The following is a 15,888-nucleotide window of genomic DNA, read 5'->3' on the forward strand; positions in this document are numbered from 1 at the left end:
AAAAAAGCTTGAAAACTGATATATTGCTGACAAAATTAGTCATAAACAGTTTTGCAGAGTGTCTCATGGATTAAAAAATTGTGTATGGAAATTATTCAAGTTCCAATGAAAAGTTTGCATGTCTGTGAATTCGTGTAACGCAAATCACACAAGTTCCTGGTATGTATTACTTTATTGCCCACAGAAATTATTGGGGCCCCACTGTATGTAGTGTGTATATGTGTTTATACAGAAGATAGGTAGAGTTGTGGTGGGATCACAAGCTAAATAACAAGCAGGCAAGACCCCCACATAAATTTGACCAATCCGGCTGCCAAACTCACCGTCAGCTACACTTTCCTCTTCACGCTACGGAATACACACTGGACAATTGACTTACCTACACACAGAACACAAAACACAAACATGTACTCACCCCAACTCCAGATACTCAAGACTAGTTTCCTGAAAAGTTTAGATCAAACGATTTCTCTCTCTCTCTCTCTCTCTCTCTCTCTCTCTCTCTCTCTCTCTCTCTCTCTCTCTCTCTCTAACAACCCTTGAGAACGTTGTTGAATGCAACTACCGTAACTCCTCCATAGAGTGTTAATTATACATTCACTCGGTACGCATAGTTCAATCTTATAAAGTTTACTAAAATATTTTATTGAATTTACCAAGTTGAAGACCTGTTTATGATTTGGTATTTATGATGTTTGAATTTTTATTATTATTTAGTTTTATTTGGGATGAAACTTACCTTTGGTTCAAGATAGCTTAGATATATGCTCTGATATAGCTTAGATATATGCTCTGATAGGCAAGAAAATATAATTATTTTTACAGTAAGTATCCAAATAATAAATTTTTTTTTTTTTTTTTTTTTTTTTTTTTAGAACTTCATGTAGGTATTTACTTTCAGGGATGGGTTATATAGATATGTATCTGCTATCCAAGGACTTTAAGTTTATTCAATTTGAAGACAAGCCATAATGTTCGGTATGGTTTTTTTGTTATAAAGATGCACCATTATTGCATTTGGTAAAATGTTTGAACTAGCTTTGTTTTGTATTCTGTGAACTCTGTCATTTATTTGTAATTATTTGTTTAGTGGTGCTAATTAATCCTATACTGTAATAGTAGTTGTTTATTTGTGATTATTAGTTTTAGTGGTGTTAAATAATCCTAAATGGTAATTGTTTGGTCCAGTCAGAGTTGACAGTGGTTAGGTTGCTTTAGATATTAGGTTTTTCATAACCTTGAATGCCTACATTTGCAGTGATGTAGCAGATTTCAGCTTAATTGCTATTTTATTATATTTATAAAATGAATACCTACTTAGCCTGGTGTACTGAAAAGAGTTGTAATTCAACATTTTTAGTAAATGTTTTTGTGTTTTCTGATGCCCTCATAATTTATCTTTCTTCAGCAGTATGTGAGTATGTAAATATATAATAATTTTTTTTAACTTTTAGTTGAAAGCACAGCATGGACATCTCCAGCAGTTTTGTTATAATGTTACTCCATGATTACTGGTTATATGCTTCGTCACTTAGAAGAGGATCCATCTTAAGCAGTATACTGTATTCACATATCTTTGGATAGCTTAATACAGTCTGTAATACTTTTGCAGGAGGCGGCAATCCATACCATTGTGTTGACAAGACCTCGGTGTTGCAAGAGGCAAGGGTGTTCAATGAGACCCCTGTTAATGTGAAAAGGAGCACCCATGTCCTCACAAAGATCCTGTACCTCCTTAACCAGGGGGAGAACCTTGCTGCCAAGGAGGCCACTGATGCCTTTTTTGCCATGACAAAGCTCTTCCAGAGTAATGATCTTGTGCTGCGGCGGCTTGTCTATCTCGGCATCAAGGTTGGTTGTCCATTTTGTTATTGATTTTTCCATTTAGTGACATGCTGTGATAACTCGCCTACTTTTATTTCATCAGCTTTGCTTCTGCTATATATTGATTTATAACAAAATATGCTATTTCTGGGCTCAGCTCGTGTCGCTGCGCGAAATATCCTTTAATCTATTATTTCTAGGGTAAATGTACTAACACATACCAGAGAATAAATAAAATAAAGAAAAAGGTCAGTATAACTGACTCGCTCACCCTCCAAGAGGGTGTCGGTATGAACACTAGGCGAGTGAGACCACTACCACGAGCCAAATACCAATAGAAATCTCCCACAACAAAAACCCTCCATGAGGAGAGCCGACCCACAGAGTGAGCAGCTCGTACTACTACTACTCCATCCCATGCTGCCGACTGCTGCGCCTCTGGTGGGCATCCTTTCAAGTTAGCGCACACGAGTCGGTTGTGATATTTTTCTCTCTGTGTTTTTTTGTGCCCTTTCGTTGGATTTATCTATAATGGAGCGTGCAGCTATTGCAGCAGCTAAGTTAAGTACTCAGTAATTATGGTTACTTGATTCTTTTCGGCCCTCAGTCAGTATTTGCCGTTTTTTAGGTATAAATACGAACTCGGGGTCGGAAGCATGGCAGCATGGTTCTGCCGCGTGGTGGGTTCGTTCTCGGTCTCCCATACCTAGAACATCCCCTTATATAATGTACGCTCATATTAATTATCCGTTTTATCTTAGGGTACTGTCTACTCAGGTTTGCCATGCATGCATGTCTTTTACCTTATGTAGGCTTCTTCTTTCCAGACCCTAGTCCCGGCTCTTAGTATCGGCCTCTGACTAGCTTTGAGTGGTAGACTTTCCTTCGGGTTAGTCGTACACTCCTGGATTTTTTCTCCTACTTTATTGTTTTCTTTCTTTTATTTTATTTATTCTATGTATTTTGTTATGCTTAGGTTAGTTAGGCGTCTGGCTTAGCCTAGGTCCTGGCTCATCGAGCCTATGCTACCGCTCATCAGTTAGGTTGCTTCCTATAGCATCTCTCTGATCAGACGGTTTTGGCCCAGTGGGTCACCATGCTACCGCTTTTCAGTTCAGTTGCTTCCCGATAGCATCTCTCTGATCAGTTGGTTGGTCCTAGGCTTAGTTGTCTTATGTTAGTCTTACCGTCTCGTGGTCACTACGCGATCACGAGACAGCCAGACGCCTGCCCAGTCCCCTTCCCCCCTCCTCTCGCTCTTCCATTGAGTCGGGGGAGGGTGGGTCGGTCTGCCCACGCTCGCTCCACATACCCGAGCATGCCTCCCTCTCCCCCCCTCAGGCGGAGGGGCCAGGGAGGCGGGACAGACCCAGACTGGACGCGATCTCTCCGGCTCATCGGTCCGGCCCGGTGGTAACGTGGTGGAGGGTACTGGCCTTTCCCCCCATCCGTTGCTTCCTGGTCGCTCCGGTTCGCTCGAGCCTGTATGTCTCCTCGCTCTTCCCGTCCTTACTTGGACTCCTTTCCTGATCGGAGTCCTAGCATCTAGCGGGAAGATGTTAGTCCATCCAGTAGAGTGGACCGGAACATACAGTAGGTCCCTACTAACTTACCGTCCATCGCTGAGTTACTACACTCCGCCACGCACTGGACTCGTTCCGGTTCGTTTGAGTTTTAGGTTTAAGTGTTAGATTAACTATAAGTTTATCTTAAGTACCTAAACCTTCCCCCCCCTTATGTCTTACCGGATATCTCCCGGGATTATAGCCTATTCAGGCGATGCAGGGGGGGTTATGCCCAAATTTTTCCGAGCTCCGGCATGCAACGGAAGTTCTTCTGTCCTTTAGCCTGTAAGTGTTATTCTTTAAGATACTCATGTGTCTTCCCACTTACAGGCCACCAACTGTGAGCATCCGGGATGCGCCGCCACACTTCAGGACCCATGTGGACACGAAGTTTGCCGGTCCCATGCTCCATGCGCGACTCTGCACGGGGACATCCAGGTCTGGTACCATGAGACGTGTACCATATGTTACGATCTGGTGAGCCAGCTTTTAGAAGGGGTGAGTATTCCATCTCCGCTTCTGTTTTAGTGCTTAAGTTTTCATCATCCTACTTTTAACTTAAGGCATCTAAGTTTAAGTTATATTTTAAGTTTAGTTTTAAGTGATTCTTAAATCTAATCTTCGCCCTCTCTTCCAGGCGCCGGCAGTGAAAGATACCGCTCTGGCAACCCTGCGGGCCTGGGTCGGCGGTTTTGGGAAGAACGCCGCCAAGGGTATGCCCTACATCTTGGAGAAGCGGTTGGCGCTGTTAATCTTCCCCGGAGGCAAGGCGACAGGATACGTCGACCCAGTAGAGGCGGCCCCTACTATCGCCTTCATCCAACAACAGCTGGCTGCCTCATTAACCGACCAAGACCAGGATATCTCCACGGACGTACGCGACTTTAGATATTAATGTGGAACCTATGTATGTGTAGACGACCTGTTGGTCGAGGTAGGTATGGGTGGACACCCAAGGGTCACCCTTGGGTGTGACTGTTTCTTCTACTCCTGCAACCTCTCCATCCTTCCAAGGCTTTACAGGCGATGAATATTATACTCCTCCTGACGCTTCGGTTAGACCTAAGGTCAAGGGTCAAGCAGTGAAATCCTTGACTAAGACGTCGTCGTCTTCTAAGAAGTCGACTTCGGCGTCTTCCTCCTCACGTAAGTCTCCGGCTGGCAATCCCGGAGCAGATAGGTCTAAAGCTTCTGGCTCCGGCTCTAAGTCCTCGAGGAGTAAATCCTCTAGAGAGAGATCTCGCACCCCGGCAGAGTCACCAGTTCCGCTACCCTTAGTTCCGGTTCAGAGCCACCCCTCCACCTCCGCAGCAGCTCCGGCCTTGGACTCCAATGCTGGCCTGTTGCAACAGGTGGGCGACCTGGTTGGGTCTTAAAGAGTAGCATGGAACAAATGATCTCTCGTCTGTCGGTAGGAGGATTACTTCCCAGGACTCCATTATAGCCGGACTGAGAGAAGCCCCTCTAGCCTCTCCTTCACTTTCCAATACGAGTGGAACTCAGCTTCCTCCGTATGACTCACTACCTCCGTTCTCGATGAACAATCCATGGAGAGTAGCATCATACGCCCCCTTCCAAGACGGTCTCATCTCCATACCGGAATTCGGAACTCGAAGGATAGAGGACTTCGAGTTCTTTCCGGAAGGCCTCCAGCCTCCGTTCATAGGCTACGCAAGGCTTACAGCTTCAGCCATGGTTCGGGATGATAGGGTACCAAAGGAGACAGTCCTCTATTCACGAGACCAGGCTCAGAGAGAATGGCTCAGATGTTTAGAGGACATGGATTGTCTCCACCATATACAACCTTTCAAGAGTCCTTTACCATTTTCAACAATGGAGGAGAGTACCCCACCGCTCCCGTTCCTGAACAAAGATCGCTAGGTCTACCATCCATGCGGCCCAGAAGGGGGATCCATGCCTCAATTAATTAAAGGAAAGCAGATCCCACATCTCCGTTGCTCCCCTCAGCCGGAGAATTGTGGGGAGGACTTGCCAAACACCTTCTCAGCTGGCAAACTCAAACCGGACTGTGCTATGGAGCAGTTTGGTGAAAAGCTACCCAGGCTCCCAGATAGCCTTATTCAGGCTGAATTTGACGCGAAATCGCGATTAGCCAGATCGATTAACTCTATGGCTATGTCCGAGGTAGCAACCATAGCTTATGGCTCAGAACCGCTTTTTAAGCTCATGACCAAAGCCCTGACTCAAACGGTACAGTCGGATATGTTTGAGTTTGCCACTGCTAGAACGAATTGTAGGAAGCATGTCCTGCAAGAGGCAACCATTCGACATGAGCCGAATAGGTTACTCTCGTCTAACATCTGGGGAGCAGATCTCTTCCCAGAAGCTATGGTGAAGGAAGTACAGTCAGAGGCTACGAGGCTAAACCAGAGCCTTAAGGACCGTTGGGGCCTTACGGCAAGAGGAGACAAGACTTAACACCTAAAGGTAAGGGACAGAGGAAACCTAGGCGTTTCCATCCTTACCAGAAAAGCAGCCACGCTTTCCTCAGCAAGTTCCAACGGTGCCCTTAGTGCAAACTGCCCAACCTTCCACCTCTAAGGCTCAATCACAGCCAATTTATGTGATATCCCTCAGCCTCAGCGCCTCCACCTCTTTACGCCATCTCCCCAGCTTACAATCAAGCCTTCGAGAGTCAAGCTTCGCAGAAGTATGACCGCTCGGGTAAGGGAAGGCAGAGGTAAGCGTTCCTTTCGTGGGAGAGGATCGGGAGGCCCCTTTAACAGGGGAAAGCACTTCAGAGGAGGCCGAGGCGGTTACCAGAACCAATGAAGAACTTCAGGTAGGAGGGAGGCTGTTTCACTTTCGCCACCGGTGGAACTTCAGCGAATGGGCTCAGAGCATAGTGTCAAAAGGCCTGGGTTGGAGCTGGTTGGACGAACCCCACCTCCATCCAGACCTTTCCGTCAACTTCCTTCCAAGGAATTGACAGAGTACGCAGACGACTCCTTCAGAAAGGAGCTATAGCGTGAGTCAAGAGATTAAAATTTCAAGGTCGCTTGTTCAGCGTGCCAAAGAAAGGCTCACAAAAAAGAAGGGTAATCTTAGACTTGTCCCGCTTAAACTTAGCCATCCGCTGCGACAAGTTCAAGATGCTCACGATCTCACAGGTGCGGACCTTACTTCCCCGTGGGGCCGTCACCAACCTCTATCGATCTTACAGACGCCTACTATCATATCCCTATTGCAAGACACTTCCGTCCATATCTGGGTTTCAAGATAGGAGACCAGACATTCTCCTTCAAGGTAGTCCCCTTCGGACTCAACGTGGCACCCAGGGTGTTCACGAAACTAGCGGAAGTGGTAGTACAAACAACTCAGATCGCAAGGGATTATGGTAGTAGCGTATCTCGACGATTGGTTGATCTGGGCTTCAACAGTCGAGGAATGCAACAGAGCTACACTGAAAGTGATTCAGTTCCTGGAATATCTAGGCTTCAAGATAAACAGGACCAAGTCAAGACTCACTCCAGAGTCAGACTTTCAGTGGCTGGGCATTCAATGGAATCTATCCTCCCATACTCTGTCGATTCCATCAACCAAAAGGAAAGAAATAGCGAAGTCAGTCAAGCAATTTCTAAGTCACAAACTGGCGTCAAGGAGAGCTCAGGAGAGGATCCTGGGTCTCTCCAGTTTGCATCAGTGACGAACGTCTTAATGAAAGCCAAACTGAAAGACCTAACCAGAATTTGGCGCTCACGAGCAAATGTCAGGTCCAGGGACAAACTATCCTCAGTCCCTCTGATTCTAAAGAATCGACTTCGGCCGTGGGCGAAAGTCAAGAATTTGTCAGTGTCAGTACCCCCCTTCAGTTCCCTCCACCAGGGATTACCATCCACACAGACGCGTCCTTAAGCGGTTGGGGAGGGTATTCCAGGTCCAAAAGGTTCAAGGAACTTGGTCACCTCAGTTCCAGTCAGTTCCATATAAACGTACTGGAGGCAATGGCAGTGTTCTTGACTCTAAAAAGGTTGCGCCCACCAAAGTACTCCCACATAAAGCTAGTTTCTGGACAGCGCAGTGGTAGTACATTGTATAAACAGAGGAGGCTCCAAGTCACGTCATCTAAATCATGTGATGGTAGCCATCTTCTCCCTGGCAGACAAGTTCAGTTGGCATCTCTCCTCCACTCATAGCTGGAGTGAGAAACGTCATAGCAGACGCGTTATCCCGATCAGTACCCCTAGATCGGAATGGTCACTGGACAACAGTTCGTTCCAATGGATCCTCCAAAAGAGTCCCAGGGCTACAGGTGGATCTCTTCGCGTCCCAAGCGAATCACAAACTCCCCTGTTATGTAGCCCCCAACCTGGACCCTCTGGCTTATGCCACGGACGCCCTGGCTCTAGACTGGAACAACTGGAAGAAGATTTATGTCTTCCCCCCAGTGAATCTTCTTTTGAAAGTTTTAAACAAACTCAGGACGTTCAAGGGTCAAGTGGCTCTAGTAGCCCCAGACTGGCCGAAGAGCAATTGGTATCCCTAATTCTGGAGCTGGGCCTTCGTCCTCTTTCGGATCCCCAATCCCAGGCTCTCCCAGTCAGTACAAACGAAGACTGTGTTCGCTTCCTCAGGGATTCTCAAAACCTAACTTTATGGATTTCATGAAGTTTTGCGGCAAAAGAGATGCGAATATTGACCCTCAGAATATTCTCTTCCTGGAATCCGATAAAAGGGATTCAACTTTGAGACAGTATGATGCTGCTGTCAAAAAGTTAGCAATCTTCCTGAGAGAATCTGATATTAGAATCATGACAGTTAATTCAGCTATATCCTTTTTCAGATCCTTATTTGAAAAAGGTTTAGCAGCTAGCACGATTACGACACAAGTCAGCCTTGAAAAAGATATTTCATTTGGGTTCAACATAGACTTGACGGATTCCTACTTCTCGTCTATTCCTAAGGCATGTGCTAGACTTAGACCTTCTGTAAGGCCTACGTCAGTTTCATGGTTCTTAAACGATGTTCTAAAACTGGCTTTCAGAAACCGATAATGACACATGCTCGTTTATAATGCTCTTAAGGAAAACACTGTTTTTATTAAGCTTAGCTTCAGGAGCAAGAATTTCAGAACTGTCGGCTTTGTCCAGAGATCCGGATCATATTCAATTCCTTCCCACAGGGGAGGTACTACTTTCTCCGGAACGTAGCTTTTAGCAAAGAATGAAGACCCTTTGATGAGGTGGGAACCTTGGAACGGTACTACCCCTTCCACAGGACGTATCTCTTTGCCCAGTTACAACTTTACGAGCCTTTCTGTCCAGGACCTCCTCATCCTCATCGGGTCCCCTCTTTAAGAGGGAAAAAGGTGGAACTTTAATCCATTAAAGGCATCAGGCAACAAATCCTGTACTTTATTAAGCAAGCCAATCCTGACTCTTTCCCCGAAAGTACATGATGTCAGGGCAGTAGCCACCTCAAATTAATTATTTCCAACACATGAACTTCGATGAGTTGAAAAAGTTATACCGGATGGAAATCGTCGACAGTGGTTCAAACGCCATTACCTTAAGTCCTTGGAAGCTCTGAAAATTTTCAAGCAGTAGCAGCGGGAAACATAGTTTCCCCCTGATTCTAGTTAAATTATAGTAGAAGATTCAGTCCTCCTTTCTACCTGCTTCACCCAACAGTTCGTCTATTCCTACCGTGTTCATTTACATTCACCTGGTGTCCTTAGCTGCTTATATGATGATGTAGTGTGTGCCCCCTATTTTTTGACTAGGGACACACTCACAGATGATTATGGATTTTTGATCTCATGGATGTTACCCCCTTATTTTTATGCTAGGGGATACATCTCATTTATAATGGTTATGGTTTTGTATATTAAAGTCATATGCATTCCTTATATATTATCCTTGTTTGTTTAATTTGTTCATTTGATTATTTTATTGCTATTATTAATTTTGATACATGCCTTTACACAGATACCATTTTGTTACATGTAGCCAATTTACCTCTATACATATGTAATTACCTTATGATAAGAAACATGTTTAGAATTAAGGGTAATTTAAGCATATTTCTATTTTGTATCACTGTGGTATTTGTATCTTTTTAGCAATTATATTCTTTTTTTATATTTACTTTATTTTTTATTTGAGAACCTATTCTGATTTATTTTATTACTTTTGTTTACAATCTTGTGCTATTTCTCTGGTACGATTTCGCGCAGCGACACGAGCTGAGCCCAGAAAAGGGATTTTGACGTAAGGAAAAATCTATTTCTGGCGATTGGCTCGTGTCGCCAGCGAAATCCCACCCTACCCATCCCTTCGCCCAAGATTGTCTGCTAACTTCAGGATGGCCACCAGAGGCGCAGCAGTCGGCAAGCATGGGATGGAGTAGTAGTAGTACGAGCTGCTCACTCTGTGGGTCGGCTTCTCCTCATGGAGGGTTTTTGTTTGTGGGAGATTTCTATTGGTATTTGGCTCGTGGTAGTGGTCCTCACTCGCCTAGTGTTCATACCGACACCCTCTTGGAGGGTGAGCGAGTCAGTTTATACTGACCTTTTTCTTTATTTTATTTTTTATTCTCTGGTATGTGTTAGTACATTTACCCTAGAAATAATAGATTAAAGGATATTTCGCTGGCGACACGAGCCAATCGCCCAGAAATAGATTTTTCCTTACGTCAAAATCCCTTTTATGGTTATAGAATCAAAGAACAAAAAGTAAATTACAGCTTTTGTGTCTTATTATGAATTGGTACTGCCATTCAACACATCATAACAGTAGTAAAATGTGTAATTGTTACAGTAAGTGCCTTACAATTTTTATAAAGTCTTGACATGTGTATGTTGAAGTCATGATAAAGGTGGCATTAGAGGTGACTGTAATAAGAAGGTTATGGGGTAGTCAGTTGCTCATAAGTTTTAATGTAACAGATTAGAGATCTTTCACATTCACTTTTGATCTGTGTTCCCCTTTTCCTTGCTGTAAGTTTCCAGAGCAATTTGGAGCTTGAAGAAAAAGTTCAACAGGAGATGCAAATACAATTTTCCTTCTATATTTTGGTCATTTAATGACATTGTTATCTATTTATCAATTTAATTTGTTTTTTGTTTTGATAAGTGACCTCTTCTTTTTACATATCCCTTGACAGTCTGTTACTTATTTGTAATGAACACCATACTCTTTGCAAGCTTGAATTTCAAGTCAGTGGCCCTTATGGGCTTGTTCCATATAAATAGGGTTCATGTTCTGAATAATGTGTGTTCTAAGAATGATAACTCGGTGTTTGATTTATACCATTTAGCAACAACATTGTTCATCTCCTCCTGGTGTGTGGTTAGTTCAGTTCCTTCTCTCTTTCCTTCAAAGTTTCTCACGGTTTTGTGTATCCTGCCTTTTTGTTACAAACTTGTTTGTATTGTGATTCTTCCTCTCCTATGAAATTTGTTCAAAGATTTTTAGTATCATGATTCAAATGCATAACCCATGATCTTCCTGATGGCCATGTCTCGTGATTTCATACTTTTATTCTTGTCTATGTAGCTGTAAAAGAGAACTTCCTTCTTTTGTGCAGGAACTTTGCGAAGTTGCAGAGGACACAATCATTGTGACATCTTCCCTAACGAAAGACATGACTGGAAGGGAAGAACAGTACCGAGCTCCAGCAATCAGGGCTCTCTGTCGCATAACTGATGTAAGTATTATGCAGTGCAGAGAGTTTCTTCTAATTCTGGAATGATAAGGGAAATTATCTTCTACAGTTCTTGGGAAGAATGTTTTGAGTCTTTGCATGTTTTATTTCATTAAAGCTGGGTCTCTTCGCAAGTTGAAATTTACAATTTATTTTATATTAGTACAGTAATTAGAATTTTTGTTGCAATTACATGACCATAAGCTGTGACTTTTTTTTTTGTTTAGTTATATACATTTTACATAGAGTTGTCTTGTTTTTTTTGCAAAATAACAAATTGCAAAAGTTAATCATGTGGTAGCTTCAGTTGTGTCTGCAACCTTATTCTGGTGTGGTGTGTTTGTGTATACACACTAAAAATTCCTGTCTATTTTTAAAATACTAATGTGAGACTAATTAATGGTATTTACTTTTAAATAAAGGAAGAAATTTTAAAAGGACTCAAATGCTCTATCAAAACAGGTACTCTCAAACCCAAGCGGAGTACCCTTAGTAAGGAAGCTTTAATGAAGCCCATAAGAAATTGTTAGCTCCATTATTGGGTAAACTATTTCATCATAGTAACTCAGACTCTTATTATAAAACAAAACCCAGTTATGAGAGTCCAATGAAAGTGCTACTTTATTGCTTAAAAAGTTTTAAGTAGGTTTGAGTCTGAAAGTTTTTTAATGGCTGTATTAAAATTTTATCATCTCCATAGGCCACAATGATGCAAGCAATTGAACGATACATGAAGCAGGCCATTGTGGACAGAGCCCCTGGAGTTAGCAGTGCTGCACTGGTGTCTTGCCGGCATATTATGAAGGAGTCCCCTGATGTGGTCAAGCGCTGGGTGTCAGAGGTTCAAGAGGCTTTGAGTTCTGATTGGTAAGATTGAAGACATTATGCACAGTATGTATGAGGTACTATTTTAAGTTGTCTGAATTTTAGAGCAGACAGACTATTACTTTACCCATGTCTGCCAAAGTCCAGACTAAATGATAAGGTCAGCATTAGGAATTTTAAGATGCATAAACATAAACGGTAGTTGGCAGTAAGATATTTTTTTATGTTAAGATAAATTAGTGGTTATGTGTAAATCCTTCTAGCACTTACTGATTAGTATTACAGGCAGTCCCCAGTTATCAACAACCTCTATTTTCAGTGACCCGGTTTTGTAGCGCTTGTCTAGCTGTGATTTTTGGCTCCGAAATGCTCCAATTTCCGGTTATCAGCGTAGATAATAAGTATTGCCACCAATGCATACCTAACAGAGGTACCATTAACCAGTTATCAGTGCCAAAATCTGGTTATCAGCGGTTTTCACTTATCATCAAGCTGTTGTAACGGAACCCCCCACCGGTAACTGGGGACTGCCTGTATTTGTTTTGGGTTGCCAACTAAATATTATTACCTCCCCACTGCTATCCCTAACTCAAGGGGTAGATTGATTTGATGCATTTTCTGCTGCTGAGCCTTCCTTCTCCAAATCCTGCCTCACTTCTCCATTTTATCTAACAAGTTCCATCCAAGCCTTCTTCACTTATTCCTCCTCTCATCCTTATCACATGCTTATACCATCTCAGTCATATCAGTAATCTTTACTACTCCTGCACTGCAAGTTCAAAGATTGTGCAGTACCTGTATCTTGCAAAATTCGCACCCCCCTTTCTAAGGGCGATGCTATGGCCAACCCACAACCCTGAGATATGAACTTAGCAAAACTGCTGGGTAGTCATTGATCTCCAGTCTTGACCCTAACAGACACAGCCTCTTCATTCCCGACACCCATCACCGGTGTTTGCCTGGACTGTTGCATTATTTTAAAAGCATAACACCTGCTTTTCATAGACTTTTTATACAAAAATAGACTACATCCTTCCCAGAATTATTCACTTTATTCCTGAAAGAGGTATTATTATTCCTGAAAGAAATATTATCATTGTTCCTGTAAGAAGTATTATCATTATTCCTGAAAGAAACATTGTTATTAGAATTATTGTGTCGCATGGAGTGACTCTTACTGTCGTAATTATTCCTACTAGTATTTTCTCTATACTTACCACAACTGGCCTTATTCCAATCCGACTTTCCCTGAGACATAGGATTCTGAAACTTTACTTTATCCAATAACACATACTCATTGCTGGTTACAGCTACCTCCATTTTTAACTCTTCCCAATGGGTATTTAATTTATCTGGGACGCAATGCTTGAATTTTTCAATCAAAGTTAACTCCTTTAACTTGTCAAAGGTATCCACCTCTTTTGACTTAAGCCAGTCCTCAGCAAACTGTTGCATTGCCTTGGCAAATTCTAAAAACGTCAAATCAGGGTTTTTCCTCAAATTGCAAAAACGTCCATAGGCCTCGGGAACTAACTCGTACGCCTTCAATGTAATTACCTTGACATTTTCATAATTTAGAGGGCAAATTTTCATCAAGGGTTAAGGGTTACAGAAACCTTTTGGGCTTTCCCAATAAATTTACTTTCTACTGAAGTGGTCCAGTATTCCTCTGGCCACTGCAACATAGCAGCCATCCTTTCAAAAGAGACAATGAACTCTGCTACGTTCGACTCTTGGAATGTGGGAACGAACTTCAAACTTTAAAACCTGTCCAATGTTATCAATTTAATTTGTCTCCACCAACTCAAACGATACCGCAGATTTCACCTCCTTACTAACGTCCGACTTTATAGACTTGCTCCCTTCATAAATTATCAACAGTAATATTGTAAACCCTTTTTCATAGAGGGGTCAAATTCAATCTCCAAATAGTTAGTGTTCAACTCATCCTTATTCAAATTTGCCAACCTCTCTTGCCAGTCCTCATCACTTATTACAGCCAAAATAGCTGCAGTCTCCATTTTGAACTGAAAACTTCCAATACAAAATATGAATAACTTAGAGGTGTTAGACCTATGCCTAGCACCCTCACGGTTAAAATGCGCACTGAGAACACCCTAACAGGACCAAATATCCTGACAATAACATCTACAAATATGTCAAGATCCTCCTCAAAGGGCTATCTTTCATATACCAGAAAAGCAATTAATTTTAACTGGTGTTCTCCAAAGTTATAGTCACAATAAGTGAAGTAAAATTCAGTGCGCAAATATTAACCCTTAAACGTCGACAAAAATTATCTGTCGGGTGCCTAACCGACGTATGAAACGGTGATGAATATTCCAGGTTTTTGATGGACAAAACAATGCTTTGGTCTAATTGCAAACTTTTGGCTTAAAAAAAGCTCTTAACATTTGGGAAAGTCTTAACATTTGAGAAATAATCACTTTCAACTTCCTGTAGTAGAGAATCATTGATTTTTTTTTCTTTCAAACTGGCAACATTAAAGTTTGCCTAGTCAAGGGGTGTTCTTGATATTTGTTTTATCCTGAACTCTTAATGGTTAAAAATGAAATTTCAATTTGGAAATGCAAAAGATTTAAAGCTCAAGCATTATAGTTGAGTAAGCATTCAGATAACATTCCAAGCATTTCTTGCCCAGTGTGATGCCATGTATTTCGTGAGTTCATTTGCTTTTGTTGCCATTGGCTGGAAATTATATAGCGTTACAAAAGAATTACTGTGAGGAGGCCCCTGTGTATTCAGCCACTCCCGCCTGCATGTGTAATCCTGCAGCCTCAATGCCGTAGCATCCTTGACCTCAGCTTACCCTCCCACACCTTTGATCCTCCTGATTTGTTTATCCAGTTCCACTGTATCCCAGTCATGTACACTCACTGTCACAGTTCTAGCCAAGTCTTTCTCTCACTTGAGGTGTTTTTTGCTTTTATGGTTCATTATCATGAATAGATGTTGCAAAGAAAATTGAGTTATCCACACAAATCAAACTGGAGATATTGTACATTACAGAAATTTTAAGAGATGATTAAAATTTCCAATATAGACTAAGCAAGGGCAAAATGTACCTTAAATAAGCCAAGGTAGAGTATAAAATGAGTTAAAAAAGGAGCTTATGAAAATTTGAATTGAAATCAAGTGTAGTCACTGGGAACTTGACAACAAGAAGAAGAAAGATAATGCCAGGTGGAGTGAAAAGGGGAAACTCACCAAAGACTGGGACAGAAAACTGGATATATAGATTTGAATGTGTGGTACATAACTGGTGCAACTAGAGGTACACGGAAGAATAAGCAATGTTGTAAGCGTATGATGGACAATGAGTTACTGCCCCCTTTCTACCGAGAAATAACTGACAAAGCTTTCACTGGAATTTTCACAAAATTAAGCAAACTACTACAGATAGTAGTAGTAATTTGAATATTGGCTAATTGTATTTCATATATATAAGTGAAAACTTTTGCTGATAAAAGTCTCATAATATTGCACAATATGTATAATAATCACGTTTGTTATATTTATTGCAGTGTTATGGTACAGTTCCATGCTTTGGGTGTTCTCCACCAGATCAGAAAGAGCGACAAGCTTGCTGTCACCAAGATGGTATCTAAGTTGACATCTTCTGGATTGCGCTCACCGTATGCCATCTGCTTGTTGGTTAGTGTTTTGAGCATGGTTTTGATTTTATGCAGGGACCACTGAAATATTCAAAATGTTACACATAAAATATTCCTGGTAGTGCCTGTGAAAGAGATGTTAATAGTTCTTTTGGCCATTGACTGCCTGCCTGATGTCTTCTACATTTTGTGTTTCTTTGCTCTCCACCTAACTGGTCAACTTTTATTCTTTGGTGCTTCAGTTTAGCCTTACTTAACATGATTTGAAGCTTTCTCCACCTTGAGATTAGAAATTGTTATTGTACAGTAATGACTCTTTTGAGTGGTGCCTTGTAGAATATTGTCATTTTTTATCCATATTTCTTTGGTTCCTA

At 41.9% G+C, this 15,888-nt stretch overlaps 1 protein-coding gene across 1 annotated transcript in view; it reads left to right on the forward strand.

Annotated features, from left to right (window-relative positions):
- LOC135213264 (coatomer subunit gamma-2-like) overlaps positions 1-15,888 on the forward strand; it is a 115,279-nt gene that overhangs the window by 32,739 nt on the left and 66,652 nt on the right. Inside the window, exons 2-5 of the mRNA XM_064247244.1 lie at positions 1,613-1,851; positions 10,938-11,057; positions 11,755-11,921; positions 15,425-15,572. Of these exons, the coding sequence (XP_064103314.1) occupies positions 1,789-1,851; positions 10,938-11,057; positions 11,755-11,921; positions 15,425-15,572 (498 nt within the window). The 5' untranslated portion in view covers positions 1,613-1,788. The remainder of the gene's footprint in view (positions 1-1,612; positions 1,852-10,937; positions 11,058-11,754; positions 11,922-15,424; positions 15,573-15,888) is intronic.

Source organism: Macrobrachium nipponense, chromosome 42 (assembly GCF_015104395.2).
Source record: "Macrobrachium nipponense isolate FS-2020 chromosome 42, ASM1510439v2, whole genome shotgun sequence".
NCBI lineage: Eukaryota > Metazoa > Arthropoda > Malacostraca > Decapoda > Palaemonidae > Macrobrachium > Macrobrachium nipponense.